General features: G+C 37.2%; 3 protein-coding genes across 4 annotated transcripts in view; 2 read left to right on the top strand and 1 right to left on the bottom strand.

Annotated features, from left to right (window-relative positions):
- Positions 1-23,107, bottom strand: part of LOC135081643 (uncharacterized) — a 221,989-nt gene that overhangs the window by 24,402 nt on the left and 174,480 nt on the right. The window lies entirely within an intron of this gene.
- On the top strand, positions 1,879-16,942 carry LOC135081894 (UDP-glucosyltransferase 2-like). The gene is made up of 8 exons (XM_063976675.1): positions 1,879-2,022; positions 3,754-3,844; positions 4,411-4,603; positions 13,728-13,922; positions 14,437-14,656; positions 15,070-15,289; positions 16,002-16,221; positions 16,547-16,942. Exons 1-8 carry the CDS (start codon positions 1,879-1,881, stop codon positions 16,815-16,817), a joined length of 1,554 nt encoding a protein of 517 aa, XP_063832745.1. The 3' UTR covers positions 16,818-16,942.
- Positions 17,875-22,983, top strand: LOC135081635 (UDP-glucosyltransferase 2-like). Its single transcript, XM_063976388.1, has 8 exons — positions 17,875-18,108; positions 18,414-18,507; positions 18,674-18,866; positions 19,323-19,517; positions 20,689-20,911; positions 21,215-21,434; positions 22,096-22,315; positions 22,706-22,983. The coding sequence occupies exons 1-8, from the start codon at positions 17,962-17,964 to the stop codon at positions 22,968-22,970; spliced, it is 1,557 nt and encodes a 518-aa protein (XP_063832458.1). The 5' UTR covers positions 17,875-17,961; the 3' UTR covers positions 22,971-22,983.

The raw sequence follows: 23,107 nt of genomic DNA, 5'->3' as shown, positions 1-23,107 counted from the left end.
CGAGTTAGTTATAATACCGACCAGCCTTTGACCGAGGCCTTGAGTGATGTAAAGTCGAGGAAAATGATGATGACATCAAATTACAATATTTGTTTCTCAATTTGCACTATTTAAAGTTCGCGTCGATGCCTTGTGCGGTTGTTAGCAACAATATTAAAATTATCTATCTTCTTTATTCTATATTTTTATTGTTTAATCACTACACTTAATAAAGAAAGAAAAAAAAATTCATGCAAACGTTAGTAGTTATAATTTTATAAGGATGTAGTACCCTACATAACAACTAAAAAAAAGAAAACAATGAGGCCAAAAGGGGTAAGATTATACCTAAATGTAATTAGCCCTAACTATGCATTAGGAGGATAACCTACTAGGTACATTTAAATTACACCTGTAGGACGACGAGTAAGAACTCGTAAAGTAGGTCGCAATATCCCATTAATTTATTAAAAAGACCCATGATGTAGGTACCAACATGATGCAATACAACATGAATTACTAAAAAAGTAACCTAAAGTTTTAATAGCAACTACTTAACTTACATTTAAATACAAAACACTACGCGTTGATGAGAATACTTTGTTATTACATAAATAATCCTAAAATATCATCACTTCAAACTTCAACACAATCGACACCCAACAAAGATTAGTCACAATCTTTTAATACCGATTCTTTTTGAACTCTTTTAATCAAAGATTATATCAATTCTTATCACGACAGCTGTGGACACGCGTGTTTTGTACACCACGCACAGCAACGCACTATCTACTAAAAATATAAACCTTGATTGCTATGATTGTCTGATTGTACCGTAGCAAGGTTACGGCGAGTCAACCAACGTAAATTCCCCATAATTGAAGTTAAACTACGATTCAAACAAAAATTTGACAATCTATGAGTTTTAAAGATAACATTTACAAGGTTTTATGTGACTACACTTTCAGATTGCTGAACAAAGTATGTATCTATGATAGATAAAAACATAATAATAATATAGGTACTTACAGTTAATGTGTAGATATTATTGTTCAATTATAAAATTGGTCTAGTGTGTCCTAGACAGTTTAGGTATTTCTTTATCTAAATTAGCTTGTTTTTAAAGATATACGACGATATACATACGACAAAATACCGCTACGGTTTGGGAAAGACATATTTTTCAGGTGAAACATTAGTCTTCAAGTTAAAAACTCACACACTCCTAAAAATATTTCTTCCATGCAGTTTGACACACTGTTGTGCGTCAACTACTAGGTCGCGGGTTCGATAACCGCAATTTACAAATATTTTTTATACATGACGGTTTGGGTTTTATCTATGTATAAATGTAAGTAGGTATGTATTTAATTTAGGTATAATATCTGTCGTCTGGTACCCACAATTCTATTTACTTAAGTGCCTGTATCACACCTACTGTCATTTGTGTATTCGGGACTAAATGGCGCTGTGTAAATGTCCATCATATTTTATAAACATTTGCAATTTACATGTTTACAAAAACATTAAATGTTTTTTACATCTTTCGTCATAATCCTTCTCACTTGTAGCTAGATAGGCAGCAACAGAGAACTTGCAGAGAATGCATTAAGTTCGACTTAAGTACCAATTCTATGACAATAAAGCTTAAATAAAATATACAGATTTCAATAAATTGCCCCATCTTTACTGAAACTCAAGGAATAGGACATTTCATTAATTATCATTATCATTCATTGTTCCATCAATTGAATATTATTCATGTACTTGAATATTTTTTTATACATACCTACCTAAATATTTTTTATACTTGAAACTGACTATTAATTGTCTATTAAAACTGACTACTTATTTAACTGCACGAAGCATGCACAAAAAAAAACTACTCCAGACGGCGCTATGCTCGCTCACGCAGTGGTCCTATACTTGGTGTGCGCGGGCGCAAGTGCCCTGCGCCTGCTGTTGGTGTTCCCGGTACCGGGACCCAGCCACGCCATCCTGGCTGGGGCGCTCAGCAAGCACTTGATTGGGGCTGGACATGAGGTTAGATTTGTTTATTAAATTTTATTCTGAAGAGTCGCATCTCAATCTAAATTTTAAGTAACTTGAAAAATCAAGTACTTACCCCTTTACAAGTGGAGTGGAGGCCACGTGGCCAAGTGGAGGCGTGAGACGTCCACCGGGTAGACTCCACCCAAAAGGTGCACTAACGACCTCATAAAGGTAGCAGGAAGGTGAAGTCGAACCTTAATTTCGAACTCTTCCTATGTTCTTCTGATTAATTTCGTTGCGGGTCCAATGACAGTTTAACTTTTCCCCGGGACAAACTTGACCTTCATTGGTTGGGTTTTTGTGGCGGTCAAGCTGTAGATCCTGGCTACACAGGAGTTGCAGTGGTGGGAACGAGAGGTGGGAATAGTCACGTAGCAGGAAGGTGCTGGATGCAGGCCGCTACCAACCGGGCGATATAAAAATCTTTGGGGGAAGAGGCCTATGTTCAGCAGTGGACGTCCTGTGGCTGAAAGCCTGAAATAATCACGATGATTACAAGTAGCACTTTTTAATCGCTCCGAAAATCAATTTCCTTCACGGAGGGAGTGATGTAACTCCATCTTTCGAAAAATAAACTGTCAAGTTTTGCCACTTGTAAAGCAGGATAAGTGTGGACAAGACAATGTAATATCGCGATGATTTAAATTCTGAAGTCTCTTCGCGCTGGAATTTGAAATTACCCTTTTCAGTGCACTTTATGACACGTTGCGATATAGCTTGCTCTACTACCACTTTGCGACATCAATATCAACATTTATCGGCGAGTGCTGAAAGGGGTCGCGGAAGAAACTCGGTCAATGAACACTATTGAAAAGTTGAATGTGATTTAATTTTTCAGTATTGTATAGTTCAAAGTTTTGAATATTCATTCAAGAATTTTTAACTAAATCTTTAAAGAAAAGATATCATTTTATGATAAAACTTAGTACTAACTTACTTATTTAATTTTACCAAACATACTCGTACCTACCTACCTTGAGCAAAAAAATCGTGCACAGTTTTCATTTCACGACCATGTTTATGATCGCGGACCCACGATAAATCTAATAAAATCATTGGAAAATACACGACGGCGCGCCTAAAGGTTCAGCCAAACTGAAGGTTCAGCCAAACTGAAGGTTCAGCTAAACTGAAGGTTCAGCCAAACTGAAGGTTCAGCCAAACCAACGAGACCAGCCGGCGTGGAGCGATGGCGACCAGACTTAAATTCATTGATCGCCATCGCTGCACGCCGGCTGATCGCGTGTGATCGCGTTGGTTTGGCCGAACCTTTAAAAGTATTGACCGCCATTGCTGCACGCCGGCTGATCGCGTTGGTTTGGCTGAACCTTAAGTCCTAAGCAAAGCTTGTACTCGTACTATTAAGTTAGCACCTACCGATTAATAAATTGGTAATAAGGCGAAGACGTAGCGTGGGCAGGCCTCCTACTAGGTGGACCGACGATCTGGTAAAGGTCGCGGGAAGAGCCTGGATGCAGGCAGCGCAGGACCGTGCATTGTGGAGGACCTTGGAGGAGGCCTTTGTCCAGCGGTGGACGTCATTTGGCTGAAACGAACGAAGGGGAATTGAATGATATAAGGCATTCTCTGCCAGTTAACCTTCGAGCTAAATAATAGTTGTTTAGTTTAATGCTGTACCGCACACGAGCAGTAATTACTTAGATTAGGTACATATTATTGTAAAAATATATAAATATTGTTAAAGAAGTTACGTATTTTCAGATCACATGCATCACCCCGCTCCCAAGCAAAAATGCCTTAAAGAGCCTCCGTCAAGTCGATGTTTCAACAAACTTCCAACTCGTCCCATTTGGTAATTATATTCATATTTATGCTTTTTTCTCTTATCCAAATTGGTCATAAATTGCTATGTAGGTACAGTCAGCGTCGTGACACCCACAGAGGCCAAAAAGTTGACAACACAACCTTATACAGTAGGCGCGCGAGTTCATGTCCATCCTGAGGAATGCGGTAGTGCTGTTACCTAACTAATTATGCTAATGTCGATATCGATAATTATTACCAATTAAGTAGGTCAACCTTATCTACTTATTCCATATTTTTTGCAACTTATAAGTAAGTATAAGTATAAGTAAATAAGCAAGTAAGTAAGGCCCCGATGGACATGAACTCGCGCGCCTACTGTACCAATAGCAACAAAGACGTGTTGCGAACTTTTGACGCTGACTGTACCTACTTATGTACAGTAACAGCAACAATATAACTATTACGTTTTTTTTGCACAATAGCTGTAGTACCTTATGGTATTGCAGTTAGGTACCTACCACCTACCACATAAGTTGCCACGTTTTTTTGCTTGATGTGATATCGTCAGAGACTATGAGAAACTACTGATGACGCATTGCTGTTGTTTTTCAGGAGATGTCCTTCAACTCAAGAAGATAATGTCAAAGGAAATTAACATGAAAGATTTGGCGTTCATAAAATCGCTGATGATTTCTCTCGCCAACGCCACCCTGACCAATCCGAACGTCAAGAGGCTGATGGAAGACCCGGCTGAACGCTTCGACGCTGTCATTGCTGAGTGGATGTACACTGAACTTTATGCTGGGTATCTCTACTCTTACTACATAATCTACTTATTACAAACTACGCGTTCCTTTGCGTGGATCCTGTTTTACCCCCTTAGAGGTTGAATTTTGCAAAATCCCGCTTAGTGAGCACCTACGTTCTAAAAGGAACCCCCATGCAATTTGAGGTTCCTAGAACTTGTAGTTTCTGAGTATGAAAATGTAAGAAATTGATTTTACGAAGTTGCTTAAAAAGTATTACCAATCAGCAGAGAGTTTTAGCCTATAACCACAGAATACATGCTATAATTACTGCAACCTTTAAAATGGTGACATCACATGTAGGTTAATATCGCTCTAACACCTTTAGTTCAGTATATTCACATCCATTTAATTAGTTAAGAAAGTGGTTAATCCTTTACCTTTAACTCAGTAAGTAAGTAGGTATTTTAAATCCTTATTTCAATGACACGATAGCCGGTGAAGGGGTCGGACTGGCCGATTCGTGATCCGGGGATCGCGGGTTCGGTACCGCTGCTCGACTATTGCATTGTGGGTGAGCTCACTGGTGCATACAGGTTGTGGTTTTGTAAAACAACACCCATCTCAGAGGTGGTAGTACACATGAAAGTGTCTGCAAGAAAAATATACCTAAATAAAATTTTAACTATTACTTTAATACTAAAAAACGTTGTTCAAAAGTGTCCTAAAACATTCGTTACTTGTACCGCCCGCACCACCCCCGCGTACCCCGCGACACCACTGAGCACATGCGGCCGCCGCCCCGGGAGAACGGGGGGACTCACTGTGAACCAAAACCCCATTCTAGCTGGACAAAATTATTTAAGGCTTGTAATAGGTCCTATTTGCTTTAAATACTCTTACTTTGATATGATATGTTAAAAAAAAAGCACAGAAAGCTTTTAATTAGGATAAAACCAAAAACCAGTATACGCTGACCCACTTTATCAAACATTTTGTACGTGTATGGAGGTCTAGTTAAACTGGACTTCTAAGTTAAGGTAAATTATTGTGTTTTTATGCTGGTGCTCGATATTTTAACAGCTTGACATTAGTTCTGTGAAAGTATTGGGTTATAATGCTAAACTTAAGCCTTAGTTTTCTTATAAATGGCTATTAATAATAATGGAAATTAAATAAAACGATAACAATAATAATGATACTACTTATATTTATTGTAATTTGACTTATTCGGAGTTAGTGTCCGACCGAATGTTCGGTTTCGGTTTCGTTTTCGGTTGAGTTTCGGTAAAAACACGAGTTTCGGTTTAGTTTCGTTTTCGGCGGCAAACTTGCCGAAACTACGACCGAAACCGAATGTGCATTCGGGAGTTTCCGCGCTGTTATCGGTCATGTTCGGCGCGTTGAATGAGTGAATGAATCCGATCAGAGCCAATGTCGTGATTCGCTCGCTTGTTTGTTTGCTGTTAGTTTTGTTTTGTTGTGGTGGCGAGTTTTCGAGTGATTTATTTTGAATTTGGTAAGTTTTATCTCGTTTATGTCGTTATAACATAAGAGCGGGTAGTAAACATAAAAAAAAAATCAATATGACTGATAAAAGTATAATCAAGTTCTATCTATCTATTTTTTTTTGGTTCGCAAATGCTATACGTAAACAAACATTAGTTAGGTAGTTAGTAATAACTATAGTGCATTTCATGGTGATAATATCATGGATTCAGAGTTTCAAAGTTCATTTTAGTATTTATCACCAAGGTATCCAAGTGGCAAGTACAGTAGATACTAACTTACGTACTTTCAATTTTGTTTTGAGAAATTATTAAGGTAAAAGACCCGACCATGGGACGGGTTATGTAGATGTCCTGAATATTGCGAGTAATTTAAAAAAATCTAGACTATAAATCCTTCTTTTTCTTTTTTAATACATAATTTGATACCTTTTAAAAAGGCACTTTATAAGTTCAATTTTAATGCAATTTAAAGAGAAAACAATATAGACTGACTGATTATAATAACGTTTTCTTTATTTTTCCCTCAAAATATGAGCCTTGTGAGGAAGTTTCGGTTTCGGTTTCGGTTTCGGCCGAAATAGACACCGTTGCCGAAATTCGTTTTCGGTTTCGGTTTCGGTCCTAAAACTAGTTTCGGTCGGACACTATTCGGAGTCATCACAACTAGGCAAGCTCACATTTGCTAAACTGTCCTCGTTTCTTACTTTTCTTACGAAATCCAAAATTTTAGAATAAGTCATGGAACGTTTTTCTTCAGGGACCCGCTCCAGTTCAAAAGCTAGCAGTTTTGCAAACTGTTGATTTCTGGGGTCTAACGGTTTTTCCAATTCAAAATCAATATCGTGTATTAAGTTCACTTGCCCTCGCACATCACTGGGATCCCATCGATTTCTTTTATAGACAATACAATCTAAAATATCTGAATATTGGACCTGTGTTTCTTTATTCGTTTTGGATGAAGATGACTTCGATTTTGATTCACAGAATTTCCTCTTCTTTACAGATCCAAGAATGCTTGGGGACGGAGATCTATCTTCATCAGACATTTTTAACTATATTTTAACACAAATAACTGTTGCTGTTTGGTAATGCTTTAACTTCATGACAAATACTTTTTTTAACCTACCTACTTTTTTGTATTGTAGAAAAGCGTTTTGTTTATAATAAAAAAATAAATATAAGATATAATAATATTAATAACAAAAAGAAAACCTTCATTTACAAAAACGTATGTACTTATTGTACCTCTATATTTATTTATTCGGTAATATCTTCTTCACTTTCACTATCTTCACTTTCGTCATCTTCTGTAAGTTCACCGGCAATAGGATATATTGTAGATATTACAATTTCGGGTGACTTAAGCAGCTCTAAGACCTGGGAAGGCAATGAACCACTTTTCTTTTTTGGAATTTCTCTCTTGCTATTAATTAATGGGTCAGATGAAATCAATAACATGGAGATCATATCACTGTTTGTCGCAGTTCGCGAACACTTTCGCGTATGGTGTGTTCGGAATCTACGACAATCTTTGTTTCTTGCCTCCTGCGCCTCTTCAGAGAGCTGTCCAATTGGAATCAGATAATGTTTTATAATATCTGTACTATGTACAAAAATTTTGTGTAGCGTAGGGGGCATATAATACCAGGAATAATGACAAAGATATAGTGATCTTGTCGCACGAGCCAGTTTTTCAAACGCTTCTAGATTTATATCATACCCTGATGACAGTGCCCTGAGCAAGAAACTAAGATTTTTCAGTAAATCAACATTCAATCCAGTAATTTCGGCACTGATTTCAGGATTTGAAAAAAATTTACGTGCCGTATTTCCATCGTTTGTAGAACCGTACCCAGGTTTTGGCTTATCTATAATTAACCCTAACTTTTCTCTAAATGCCTGTTTAATTAAAGCTGATCTTTGTTGTACTGAAATTTTATCATCTGCTTCCCTTACCTGCCATTTCTTAATATCCAGGCGATAACTTATATGTAACATACACTCAAAGCATCGCAACAAAGCATGTAGGGTTGATAAACCGAAACCTAATTTATCTGGATCAACTGTATACTCTCTGTTTTCATCATTTAGATTTTTTGACGTTAATCCACATAAATAGCACCTTAGAGATGAGGAAGTTTCGGTTAAAGCGTTACATACTTTACCGTCGATCATGGTTAATAACATTTCGTACTTTACAGAAACTTCTTTTCCATTAATATTTTCATTTTCATTTATACTGTTGTATAGTCAGCGCAGTATATATTCCGCCAAACCTGCATTCTGACGTATATTTAGAACATTTTAATTACCTTTCCGAAATTTTACAGAGTGGAGACTTTGATGAATACATTTTGATAGGTGATTACAATTTACCCACAGTCCAATGGCAGGACTGTGGAAACTATCTAGTACCAATAGCTACACCCACTTGTAGTACTCCAAATAAACTTTTTGTTAACTTTATGTCCCCATTAAATGGCTTTCAAATAAATAAATGTAAGAATATCAGAAATAGACTACTGGACCTCTTAATAACAAATATCGGGGAATTCACAACCTCGAGAGCACCAATACCATTCGTGCAATCTGATGAAAATCACCCTCCATTTTTTGGACTCTTGACCATTAATAAAAACGTTTCATCCCTCATATGCAAACCTAGAGTAGAACATAACTTTAAAAATAAAAAGTAAAAAAACTAAAACCCAACTACGACAAAAAACGACGCTGAAAAAGTATAAAACAAGATTTTCAGAATACTGAACTGAACAAACTTGCTAATGTAGTTGCATAGTAATTTTCAAGTTTGGAAAGGCGTAGTCACACGTTGTCACAGTGCTACGGTAGGTAGGTATATGTAACGTGTGACTACGCCTTTCCAAACATGAAAATTACTATGCAACTACATTAGCAAGTTTGTTCAGTTCAGTATTCTGAAAATCTTGTTTTATACTTTTTCAGCGTCGTTTTTTGTCGTAGTTGGGTTTTAGTTTTTTTACTTTTTATTTATTATTTGTACTATTTTGGTGTTAAAGTGTATTTGTGGCGCATAATATTTACAAAAGTTAAATTGTTGAACTAATAAGTAGTAAAGAAGCTATGAACGAAAAGATGTGAATTATATGCAATCAGCCCTTGAATACAGGTAAAGTCACAAGCAAATGCTAGTAATATATATATATATTCAAAATGTACAAGTAAAGCGCTTTCAAATGATACCAAACACGGCATATTTATCTTAACTTTATTTTTTAACTCTGTATGTTTTGTCCGCTAGAGGGCGCCACATTAGATTTTGTGAAACCCCATATAGCCTATAACCAGCGGACAATTAAGACGCTTCTAATGATATGTCATTTGTCGAATTCTGATAAGTAGTTTAGAAGTTACGAGGGAACACATGAACATACATACATACATACATACATACATACATACATACATAGCCTGTCAAAATCATAACCCTCCTTTGGCTTTGCCGTAGTCGGGTAAAAAGGGAAACTATGATTCCTTAAACAAAGACTTAAGCAGTATAAACTGGGATGAGTTATTATCAGCTTGCAATGCAAACAGTGCAGCTTGTTTATTTTACGAAAAAATATATGACCTAATAAAAACTCATATAGGTACCTACCAGAATTATCAAATCTTCTCGATACCCCAAATGGTTCTCCAGGGCCCTTATTCATATCTTTAAAAACAAAACCAACGCTTGGATTAAGTGGAAGAAATCTAATAAACGAAGTGACTACGAAGTGTTTTCTATGTACAGGGCCAGATTTAAATTGGAATCTAAAAAATGTTACAGATCTTACATGGACTCTGTGGAGAACAGTATACTCGGTAATGTTAAGTTTTTCTGGACATACGTCAATAATAACAAGGCAACAGCGGACATACCTGATAGACTTACATACGACAACGAATATGCGGATAATCCCAGTGATGTCTGTCGTTTGTTCTCAGATTTCTTTCAGTCAGTCTTTGAACCATCTTTAGTTCCAGATGACTATGACATTGACGCTCTTCCGGACACAAATCACGACTCAGACTTACTACTAAGCAACATTACTCTCACAAGTGAGGATGTATTAAGAGAACTTAGCAACATTGATGCCACAAAGGGCTCTGGTGTTGATAACATACCGCCCATTTTCTTGAAACTGACAGCCAAAGCAATATGCTATCCTGTTCAATGTATCTTTAACAAATGCCTTAAAGAAGGTGTTTTTCCGATTATCTGGAAGGCTGCTCGTATCGTACCAGTATTCAAAGGAGAAGATAAAAGCAATGTAGAGAATTATCGTCCCATATCTATCCTGTGCGCTCTGTCGAAAGTCTTTGAGAGACTAGTTCACAATAGCATCTACCCTTCCCTACATAACATTATTATTGAACAGCAACACGGTTTTGTAAAACGTAGATCAACTAGTACAAATCTTTTAATCTATGCTTCGTATATTTTTGAGAGCATAGACGCCAATAAAAGAACGGATAGTATCTACACTGACTTCCGGAAGGCTTTCGACAGAGTCGACCACAAAATATTATTGGACAAACTCGCATACAACGGCATTCGTGGGGATCTCTGGCGATGGTTTAAATCTTATATAACTAATCGCACCCAGAAAGTAGTTGTGCGTGGGCATGAATCAGAGTTTGTTCCAATTACTTCAGGAGTACCGCAAGGCTCTATTCTTGGACCTCTGTTGTTCATTCTATTCATTAATGATGTTCATCACTGTTTTAGATTTTGCAGTTTCCTCTTGTATGCCGATGACCTAAAAATTTATAGCACTGTGGAGAGCGATGATGATCATTTGAGATTTCAAGCTGATCTAGACCGCTTCTCTAACTATTGCGTCATAAATAAATTAAAATTAAGTCTCAATAAATGTAAAGCTATAACATTCACCAAAAAAAGAATAACATATAACTATAAATACAGCTTATCTGGTTTGCAACTTGAATCTGTTGAATCTATAAAAGACCTAGGAATCATCCTAGATTCTAAATTAACTCTTGATACTCACATTTATAATATAATTAATAACGCCTTCAGAATGTATGGTTGTGTAATGCGTAGAACTGAACATTTTCTAAAACCATCTACATATATATTTTTGTATAAAACACTAATTCGATCACAACTTGAGTATGCTGTGTCTATCTGGAATCCCTTCTATAATAAATATGTTTTGGCCCTCGAAAGAATCCAAAAAAAGTTCCTTCGTTCTTTACACTACCGATTCTCTCGTAGATACTTGTCATACCAACAGCTTCTTGAAAAATATCATCTTCTCAGTCTAAGGCACAGACGCATGCAACTTGAGGCTACATTGTTATATGACTTGTGTCACAACAGATACGATTGCGCCCCACTAATTGGTAAACTATGTTATAAGGTACCCACAAGAGCACACTGCCGTGCGCCTTGTCGATTGTTTGAGACTTCTCGTACACGAACAAATGCTGGAAAACGATCACCCCTGTTTCGTCTTGTACAAAATTATAACGAGAGCTTTCACTCAGTCGATATTATTGCGGCTCAACCAGGTGCATTCAGAAAAATGATATTGCTCACATTGCAGGACAGTGCTATTTGAACCAACACAAATTTATAAGTACACTACCTCTCAACGAAATGTGTAATGATTTTGTTTAATAAATCTGTGGTAAACGGTGTTGGTGACAAATGGACACTTACTATTGTAATGTATACTTATTTGTATAATTTCTCGTTTGTCACTGTTTGTTTACCCCAATAAAATAAAATAAAAAAATAAAAAAATTAATCTCAAACACTTTGGATACCAATTGATTTATTTCTTCTAATACTTTATTAGTTTCACTCATTGTAAGCTCAGTATTCTCTTTGGAGAAAATAAATTTGATAGGTCGACAATACATCGTTGACGAAGGTCTAGGATTCTGCCATATGATACAATTATCACTATCATACAACCGAAGAGGCACTAGAGAAAATACAAATAAATACTCGTCAGTCTCATCAACATTGGAAAATTTTTGCTTATAGGTGCTATATCCGGAACTGCCATCACAACCCCATTTACAAATCAATTTAAATTCTGAAGTGGACATGTTTTCAAGAACGTTACTCTGTGCAAAAAGTAAACGTTCAGCAGTTTTGTCAAGGATTGCCTGCAACTTAATTTCTACCCGTGTTTCGTCAATATAAATAGAATCTTGAACAGGATAACAATTTTTTTTTGCCTTTTGTACTTTACTATATGACGGAAATACATTGTGACCTACTTTAAGTGCCCATTTTCTACTTTTTTTGTATATGTAGCTAGTACACTTAGCATCGATATAATAAGCTAACGCTTCGTCATTAGTCAAACACCGTTGAGAGCTAGATACTGAAAGTTTTTTCTTCACCTCGCCTGCTTTTTCAGGACTTTCAGTTACATCTTTAATTATATTTGCTACATCACGTTTTCCTGATAATCTTGATGATACCTGGGCGGCCATTACTAATTCGTCAGTACTGCGGGACTTAATCAAATCATCAACGCGTCTTCTTTTTGTTTTACACGAGGCTCGGGCAAAGTCAATCTTCGGGCGACCAGGACTAGGAGTAGATTGACTTTCTGATGATGATGTGCATGGGTGCAAAATATGTGTTACTGTAAATTTAAAGTTCTCACCACTAAGCCATTCCACACCAATCGGCCTTGTCTCAAAATAGTCCCGAGTTTTACCAGACTGAACCCATTTTTCCCCTAATTTTGCGTTTATCCGAGTTAAATTCTTTTTAATTTTTCGTAAACAACACTCCGTAGCGTCTTTTAACTCGAATCTAGCTATTAAATAATCTAATAGTCCAGAAGTTTTATTGTTTTTTGTGTGTTTTAACCACTCCTGATAAAACTCACTTCGCGTCACCTCCACTACGTTTTCTACAAAAAAAAACAAAGTTGTGCTTTAGTGTGCTGTCTACAACCTACTATTTCTTGAAGCTAACATATGTGGCTACTTCATATAAAAAATCCAGCCCGGGGACATGAGGGGTAATGTAGTTCCCGGTCTCGCAAATACAAAAAAACGTAAAAAAATACTAATTTTCAATTTATTTCGACATGTATCTTAATTAATTAATAGGTATTAGGAATAACTTTTTAGTTTAATATGTAACACATACCTTCTAGTTCACGATCCATAACAAAAATTTTCACAATTAACTTAGAATTAGTCAGGAGACACTGATATATCAAACGCAAGAAAGTGAATGATTTCATCGTAAAATACTCACTTGTTCAAGTTTGACTTAGAATTACTAAATTATCGGAGGGTATTTGCTAAAAATAATGACTGAACCCTTTCTTCTGGTTATTAAGCTATCGTTTTTGATAAACCAATCAAAGATCGGCGATGACCCTTTTTGTCCAGCTAGAATGGGCTTTTGGTTCATAGTGGGACTGTCCGAAAGCTCGCCCGCGTAATAATACCATTTTCCTGATTTCATGGAATTTTCCATGATAAAATATTTTTTTTATATTTTTTTGCAACAGTGTCGTGTATACTACCACCCCTCAGAATGGCGTTGTTTTACAAAGCCACACCCTGTATTTAGCTTAGTACGAGGGACTATTCGTATTTTTTGTAATAACAAATTACTAATAAATCTTTTAAAAAAATATTGCAGATTCGCAGCCGTCTTCAACTGCCCCCTAATCTGGTTTTCCTCTATGGACCCCCAAGCTCTGGTCCTTCGTCTGATCGACGGGACCCCCAGCCCGGCGTACTTCGCCGACCCAATGTCTGCAGAACACCCTCCTTTTGACTTCTGGCAGAGAATAAATGGACTCTGGCTTCTTTTTCGAAGGATGAAGCTGGAATGGTAAGGGAATACTTTACTCTACGCCGCCCGCGACTTGGACGACGTAGATCCCGTTTTATCCCCTTAGAGGTGGAGATTTGTAAAATCCGTTCTTAGTGAGCACCTACGCTCTAAAAGGAACCTCCGTGCATTTGAGACTCCTAGCACTTGTAGTTTCTGAGATTTCGTGATGAGTGAGTGAGTTAGTCAGTGACCTTTCGCTTTTAGCATAGCAATTAGCGTCTTAAATCACGTGTTCTTTTGCTTACTTAATAAGACTGGAAGTTAGTTGCAAAGGTTTTCTTTATCTAACGTTACAACACAGATCTCTATTATAGCTGCGCTTATGAGGTATCGAAGTTCTTTGATATGACCCAAATGAGCTGACGATGACGTAGTCTGAAGTACTCGTATAAAAACTACAGTTTATTTTGATTTAGTTAGTTATACGTACTCACCATAAACCAAACTGGGATCTATTGAACAAAATCGAAGATATAGTAGAGGTTTGAATTTGTATATCTTTTCGTTGTAGGTCTACAAGAAGCATTGAAGACTCAATCTACAACTCGGAGTATGGACCAGCAGCGGCCATAAGAGGTATCACCCTTCCCTCCCTGACGGTGATGAGGTACAACGCTTCTCTCATGTTGGGGAACTCCCACATATCCATGGGACAGTCCATCAGTCTGCCGCAAAATTATAAAGAAATACTCGGGTACCACATAGCGGATAAGGTGCAGCCGTTGCCTGATGTAAGCATGTAGGTTTTATTGCATCGATTGTTGAAAAATTTAGGAACATTATACCTGGAAAACACAACTTTTGGTTTCATAGCTCTGACAATAGTGACTGAGTTTCTTGCGCTGCTTCTTCTCAGCACTGCCCCATATTACTATCGCGAAGCAGTGGTAGGGTTGGGAGTTGGGACATGTAAAAGTGCTCTTTGAGAGTCTACTTGCATAAATAAACGATTTAATTTGATTTGATAGGTCTCGCGCAGTTATAATGCCTGTAATCATGTAATTTTACAGCAATTTTTGAAATTGAAGTTTAAAGTTATTGACGCGAATCAACTTGCTCGAATTGAAACAAACACATCTTAATAATAATTAACTATTAGGTGTAAGTACTTTGACGATGTTTCATCTTTCGTCTCTTATTTTAGAACATCAAAAAGATAATGGACGAAGCGAAACACGGCGTGATATACTTCAGCATGGGGTCCATGCTAAAAAGCACAACGCTCCCCGAAGCGCTGAAGAGGGAACTCCTAGACATGTTCCGAGGTCTCAAACAGACTGTTCTCTGGAAATTCGAGGACGTACCACCGAAATTGCCTGCGAACGTCCATGTTGTGAAGTGGGCTCCACAGCAAGACGTTTTGGGTAAGAAAATACTCTAGTAAAGCCTGGTCCGTGAGCACGTAGAATCCCGTCCAATGACCCCAAGCTGCCCATCCTTGTCGCTCGCACGTAATTATGTTGCTGTCGCGCTCGCACACTCACTGCGGGCGCGCGTCGCACAGTCGCGACAGCAATATAATTACGCGCGAGCGATAAGGATGGGTAGCTTGGAGTCATTGGACGGGATTGTACATGCTCACGGACCAGGCTTTAGTTAGCCCGCTTGGTTCTAACTCCAACATCTTTCTTGTAGTGGTGAAGATACACATTTGGTGTTTTTTTTTAGTCGGCCGATAGTTTCTAATTTGTATGAAGAATCAATCGGTGTTTTGTGCACACTTCCATACATGCCCATACTGATTAACTGCCCGACTAAACTATAGGCCGATAAAAAATTGGTTGTCTGCGCCTAGGCTAGGCTGTGGGCTATGCTTATGGTGAAAAAAGCTGACAAGATACGATAAAATAATATTATATACTGGAGTTCGTATTTATTATTTTGTAGCTAGTCAGTTGTTTTAATTACATAGTTAAACATTGGCACAAAAATAGAAAATTAAGTAGGTAGCATCCTTTCTTTAGACCAAAGAAACCGTGGCCGCCCGGAGTGTGTACCCAAGCCCAAGTTTGAATCGATGAAATGGAATTTAATGGAAATTTTCAACTATTATTTATATTCAACCTTTTTCTCCAGCTCACCCCAATTGTGTGCTGTTCATCACCCACGGAGGTCTCCTGTCCATCACCGAGACCATACACCACGCGGTACCCATCATAGGGATCCCGATGTTTGCAGACCAGTTCTTGAACATCAATCGCGCGGTCAGAAAGGGGTTCGGAATCGAAGTCAGCCTGGACTGGGATTTGACGAAGAATTTGAAGTCAGCTATTGAAGAAATACTGCGGAACTCTAGGTAATAAGTGCCTTTTCTAATTAAAATTGTCTGTCTGTAAACTATAAAACTACTAGACGGATTCTCATGCGGTTTTCATCAATAGATAGAGTGATGCACGAGAAAGGTTTAGTTACACCGATATTCCCGTGGTCGAAACTACGGGAATAAGCTATTTCCCTGAAAGTTCAACGACCACACTATAATACTCATAATCGTAATAGATCTGTGGCTTTTATTCAATTCGAGCTTTAAAGTGATTGTTGAAAGTACGTCGTAGTAGACTATCAAGTCTTTTATTTATTACAAAGTTTTATAAAAGTTGCCTGTTTGGTTCTTTTTCCAGCTACCAAGAGAGAGTGAAGGAGGTTTCATTTGTCTACCACCACCGTCCAGCGCCACCTGGTGCCGAACTAGTGCACTGGGTCGAACACGTGGTCAAAACCCGCGGGGCACTTCATCTGAGGTCTCCAGCACTGAACGTAGCGTTCTACCAGAAGATGTACCTAGATCTGGTAGCAGTAGTGGTGGTAGTTCTTGTAGTGGTAGTAAAAGTTGTAAAGAGTATTCTGAAGTTGAAGAAAGGAAGTGAGAAATCGAAGGAGAAACAGAGATGATTTAGGATTTAATTTACATAATTATAAGAGTTTTTTAACTATCTTAAGTAGTTCTTGGCCAAGAACAATCCAATTCTAAAAATATTAATCACTAACATGGTTGGTATAGAATTATAGGTAAATATTGTTAGACACGATGAAATAAAAAACGTTATTTTTTATATTTTGGTTTTTAATTAATTTAACATACTACTTATACCTATTTCTTTTTAATTTATTTAAGTATCTATATGATTTTTAACATGTTTTTGACCCTAGATTAACACCGTGATAGTGATTTTATAATAATCTATATTTTGAGTTACGCACAGTCATAATGACAACGTAAGAAATAACTTTTAATCTATCACGTAAGTTATTAATTAAAAATATATTTTATCATCATGCAAATTAGGTAAGTCATTAATTTTATTAAATGTATCAGTTGACGGAAGCTGGGGATACCGGGGAAAATAAATCCAACTATTTTCGCATGCAAGAGGACTCCCTAACTTTAGGCATAAAAAGGATCAGAGTCCGATGGCAATGGTGAAGTTTACAGTACAGAAAAGTTCTCGAGTGGCGACCACGAGCCGGAAGACGTAGTGTGGGCAGGCCTCCCACTAGGTGAACCGACGATCTGGTGAAGGTCGCGGGAGGTGCCTGGATGCGGGCGGCTCAGGACCGGTCTTTGTGGAAAACCTTGGGAGAGGCTTTTGTCCAACAGTGGACGTCATTCGGCTGAAACGAACGAACAGTAGGCCTACATTGAATGATATGAAGTTATCAAATTAAAATTATCATTTAAGTTTCGATTTGTATCATCATCAGAAGAAAATAACTCGATTCTTTAATACGCAATATTCAATTCTTTATTGCATCTGTATTCTGTTCGATAATCATCTGTATTGTTTGCATTAAATATTTGACAAATGTAGGTACACAGGTGTTTTGTGCACCGACTATTACTCGTAAATACAAATCATTTTAAATTGTCCAGTGTTGCTTTGTCCCCCGCTATCCTCTACAGTCATTTATCATAATCAACGTAGGTAGTTAGTTAAGTAGGTACATGAACTGGCACTTTTTCAGTCAGTGTTCAGTCAGTGATCAGTTCAGATTCCGTTCGATCGGTGTATTTATTTTAGTTTAAATAGCTATCAGAATGGTTAAACTAACAAATATTTCGTTCCTTTTAATGCTAAGTTTTTCAAGTGCATACAAAATACTAGTGGTGTTTCCGTACCCAGGGAAAAGCCATACAATCTTGGGTGAAGGATTTGTGAAACATCTCGTGAAGGCTGGACATGAGGTAAATTATCTAGACTTTGTTTTTAAGTATCAAGATGGTAATTAATATATTTGTACAATGATAATAATAAGAGAATTAAGGAATATTTGTAGATTCGATAGAGGTAATATCTGAAGTAACGATCTATTTTTAAATGATAATAAAATAAATGCATTATCTGGCTGGGCATACAATGTTAGTATGTACACATTCTGAAAGATAATAGGTACTTTAATGTATTATTTGTAGTGGAATATCAGATTAAGTAACAACAATTTACCTTAGCTTAAAAATAACTTAGTTTCAGTATATTTTTTTTTCTTCAGATCACTTACATCACTCCAATGCCGATAAAGAATCCACCTACAGGGCTTCGGCAAATTGATGTATCGAGCAATAAAGAGATATTTGAAGTAATGTGTAAGTTTTATAAGTCATAATCATAATAAATATCACAGATATTAGAATAGTTATTAAATAAAAACTGCTTATATCGAGAGAACCTAAAAACACGAAAACTTCGTAGTTTTAGTGTTTAGAAAAGCAGCCACGTTTTGTCCAAAACTCAAAATACTTGTTATTTCAGCACATGTATTGAGTTTTGAAATGGTGCTAAAAAAAGAAATCGATTTAACGGATATGAGATCATTGGTGAGAATCGTATATGACATAGCCAACCAAACATTATGGAACGACAACGTGCAGAAGTTGATGCATGACCCCAATGAAGAGTTTGACCTGGTGATCGCAGAGTGGCTGTATACGGAACTTTATTGTGGGTAAGGAAACGTATAATAGTGCTATATTAAGCCTTATTTAATTAAAAACCGTTGATCGTTATCAAATCAACTAAAGCTTTGTCTAATAACGACAAAAAATTATAGAATCACATAACAATCCCAACTAATATCCCAACTATCCCAACTATCCCAACTAATATTATAAATGCGAAAGTAACTCTGTCTGTCTGTCTGTCTGTTACGCTTTCCCGCTTAGACCTCGCAACCGATTTTGATGAAATTTGGCATAGAGATAGTTTGAGTCCCGGGAAAGAACATAGGATAGTTTTTATCCCGGTTTTTGAAACAGGGACGCGCGCGATAAAGTTTTTCTGTGACAGACAAAATTCCACGCGGGCGAAGCCGCGGGCGGAAAGCTAGTTTAGAATATTTCTGTTTTGCAGCCTTTGATCCACATGCCCATCCCTTGAAATAATCCCATCTATATTTTTTCAGATTCGCAGCCGTCTTCAACTGCCCATTCATATGGTCGTCTTCTATGGACCCCCATGGGTTAGTCTTAGAACTGATCGACGAGCCCCCAAACCCGGCCTACACAACCAACCACGTATCATCTTTTGAGGCACCCTTCACATTTTCACAGCGGGTTGAAGAACTGTGGGGAATTATTTACATGAAGTATGTAAAATGGTATGTAATATTGTAGTACTTTTGCCATTGCCTTTTGGTACTCTTGCCTTTTGATCGTATTTTATACAATGTAACCTGAAGACTTGGAACTGATTATAAGGCGTTAGAGATTCATAATAATATGCATTGTGCAGTATTACTAATACCACAGATAATATAATACTATCTAATACCCATGCCGGGACTTTTTGCTTGTCTGCTGATCGCGATTTACCAAAGATATTGTTTATGTAGGTACAGAACAGTAAATGTAACAGACGGCACGTTAAGCACTGTGGGATCTTATTTTCTTGTATTTACGGGCGATATTGCTACAAAAATGTATGGTCTAACGTGCTGTCGTCTGCACATATTATGAAGATAAGTAGATAACTATGTATGAAGATAGGTATTGTATTGACTAATATTAGCTATCGCAAAATAAAAACTAGTTAAAATAAATTCCAACGGTCTCATCCATACACGTCACAAGTCTTATTTTTTAATGGAGTTGGATAACAATTTGAAGCTTAAGAGGAAATATTTTGGCATGTGAATGCTCTGCTCTGCTAATCGCCAGGTCAGGTCGTTAACGTTACGATAAGTTTTATTATCTGGCTCATAAAGGAAGTTGTCGCTTGTTCATTTCTTATCAATTAGTAGACGAGCTAATCAGCAATACAGTCTGGGCATATTTTCATGACGAGTCAAAAAAGAATGGAGCTGAGCTCATAGGATTGGAATTATAATTTTTACTTCTCACACACTAAGTGCATCGCAACAGGAGTGTGGGTGAAACTTTTGGTGCACCACATAATTTTGCCCCTGCTCCTTTGCCTGAAGACGAAGTGTCAAATCCTATTTCGTGATCGCTTGTCAAACCTTAGATAAAAGATGGTTAAAGGTGAGCAAGCTACAAGAATATTCTTTTTCAACCTATGCTATTCTCGCAATACCTATAGGTACCTACAAGCACTTACTATCTGACGCCTACTTGAATGAATGATAGTGATAACATAATAAACCTGATAATAATTAAAAGAATGAACACCTGCTTATTAGAAACAACAATATTTCTAGAAAATTCAGAAAAAGGAGAGTTTTGGAATAAATTAAAATTTTACAGATAAAGTCTACTTTCTTAGATCGTTTTGCCAAAATCCACTAATTAGATTTAATTTTTAATTTACAGGGCCTATTTAAACGATCACGAAAACCAAATCTTCCGAGAAGGGTATGGCCCAGCGGTAACTAAAAGAGGTCGAAAGCTTCCCTCGCTCTACGAAGTCAGCCATAACGCTTCCCTTATGTTTGGGAATTCGCACTTCTCTTCTGGTAGACCTGTGAGGCTGCCGCAAAACTATATCCCGATAGCTGGATATCATATCGATGACGAGGTCAAACCATTGCCAAAGGTAAGGGGCGAAAAAGTAACTATTTTATAGGTAACTACACTGAGGTAGTACGCTACGATGGGTAATGCAGATTACGGCTTTTTTTTCACTAATAACGTCAAATCGCCTCAACAAAAAGATCCAAAGTACATGACCTTGAGGACTGTAGTTACAGTACAATGCTGTGTGAAAGCCATAAAAACACCAGTGTAAACATTTGAACAAATACATTGTAAAGTCTTAAAATTAGCAGCAGGCATAATGAAACGTTGCCCAACCGCTATTTAAACTCGAGAATGTATTAACATTTTTTTATAAATACAGGATATACAAGACAAAATGGATAGCGCGCAACATGGCGTCATATACTTCAGCATGGGATCCATGATCAAGAGCAGCTCCATGCCCGATGAAATAAAGCAAGGGTTCCTGAAAATGTTTGGCAGCCTCAAGCAAACTGTCATCTGGAAGTTCGAGGAAGTACTGCCCAATCTGCCTAAGAACGTGCACATCCTGAAATGGGCTCCACAGCAAGGCATATTAGGTATTTACGTTTATTAATATGCATGGGTTGATTGTATTGCTTTGAGACCTTATGGCCAATGTTTTTAACTATTGAATGCTTACTACTTTATTAGTCACCTGGTTACCGTTCACAATAAAGTAACAGCGTAAATATGTGGGTGGATGTTTACACTTTTTTAACGCATTCTGCAAGAGTTTGAACATGGCTGCATGAATACAACGTGCTCTTTTTGATTTCCTGGAACTCTAGGGTATTAATAAGACCACTTCAAAGAATGGAATGGCATTACATTTTTTGTTAAATTAAAAAAAAAAATTCGACTTATTTTTTCATACGAAATTATTTTAAAAACTTTATTTTTCACTGAAATAATTCATAATTTACATATACTTATCAATAAAAAGTCTGCACACCAAGACTAGGTGTCAATTTTAAAAAAGAAAAAAAAATAGATTGATGATACTAATCTAAATCAACTAGGTATCTTCTAAATCTAGAATCCACAATATCTTCAAAAATATGCTTTTAGAAACACATATTCCTAAGACTATTTAACTAGTTTTTATTTATAGAATATACCCCTAAAATTTCCGGAAAACAAAAGGAGCACGTTGTATAAAGTTAGCTAACAAAAGCGTTTAAGTTTCACAGATTACTAATTTATTTTAATGTATTCCAGCTCACCCAAACTGCAAACTATTCATCTCCCACGGGGGCCTGCTCTCGACCTCCGAGGCCCTCCACTACGGCGTGCCCATCATTGGGATACCAATGTTTGCAGACCAGTTCATGAATGTAGACCGCGCCATAAAGAAAGGCTTTGCTCTAAGGGTCAATATCGCAGAAGATATGACCGACCACTTGAAAGCTGCTATTGAGGAGATTTTGGGGAACCCTAAGTAAGTTTAAATTTTATTGAAGAGTCGGGATAGTTTTAAAAGTACCTATTCATTGCAATTGCCTTTATGAACATAATAATATATCTTACTCGTATATAAGCGAAAGGTCACTGAATGACTGACTGACTGACTCACTCACTCATCACAAAATCTCAGAAACTACAAGTGCTAGGAGTCTCAGATTTTGCATGGGGGTTCCTTTTAGATCGTAGGTGCTCACTAAGAACACAGTCAAGAACGGATTTTACGAAACTCCACCGCTATGGGGGTAAAACGGGGTCCACGCGTACGAAGTCGCGGGCGGCCGCTAGTGAACAGATAATGACATGCGTCATAGAATGTTTTTTTTTTCGGTTCTTCCACATTTTTTATTTATTATTTTGTTGACAGATACCGTGAACGGATGAAGGAACTGTCGTTCATCTACCACCATCGCACTGCGACGCCTGGGCAGGAGATTCTGCACTGGGTGGACCACGTCGTCAAGACAAGAGGTGCCTTACACCTTCGTTCCCCAGCGCTGGGCGTGTCTTTCTATCAGAAGATATACCTTGATCTGCTAGCTTTAATAATTGTAGCAATTATCCTACTGTATTTAATCGTGAAAAGACTGATTTGTAAAAGTGTAGTGACTAAGAAAGTTAAAAAGAATTAAACTATAATGAGTATTTTCTTTTTTCATTTTTAGAAGTCTAATATGATTTCTAGGCGAGATTATTCTTAGTTATATTTTAAACCTCTAGCAATTTCACGTAGTTAGAAAATAAGCGATGCAATAATTAAGATGTCAAA

Source organism: Ostrinia nubilalis, chromosome 20 (genome assembly GCF_963855985.1).
Source record: "Ostrinia nubilalis chromosome 20, ilOstNubi1.1, whole genome shotgun sequence".
Taxonomy (NCBI): Eukaryota; Metazoa; Arthropoda; class Insecta; order Lepidoptera; family Crambidae; genus Ostrinia; species Ostrinia nubilalis.
This window is presented reverse-complemented; position numbering and strand designations above follow the sequence as displayed.

Coding starts and splice junctions, on each gene's coding strand:
- LOC135081894 (XM_063976675.1), top strand. CDS start 1,879: ATGCTCGCTCACGCAGTGGTCCTATACTTGGTGTGCGCGGGCGCAAGT. Junction 2,023..3,753: donor TGATTGGGGCTGGACATGAG/GTTAGATTTGTT, acceptor ACGTATTTTCAG/ATCACATGCATCACCCCGCT. Junction 13,923..14,436: donor CGAAGGATGAAGCTGGAATG/GTAAGGGAATAC, acceptor TTTTCGTTGTAG/GTCTACAAGAAGCATTGAAG.
- LOC135081635 (XM_063976388.1), top strand. CDS start 17,962: ATGGTTAAACTAACAAATATTTCGTTCCTTTTAATGCTAAGTTTTTCA. Junction 20,912..21,214: donor AGGTCAAACCATTGCCAAAG/GTAAGGGGCGAA, acceptor TTATAAATACAG/GATATACAAGACAAAATGGA. Junction 21,435..22,095: donor TCCACAGCAAGGCATATTAG/GTATTTACGTTT, acceptor AATGTATTCCAG/CTCACCCAAACTGCAAACTA.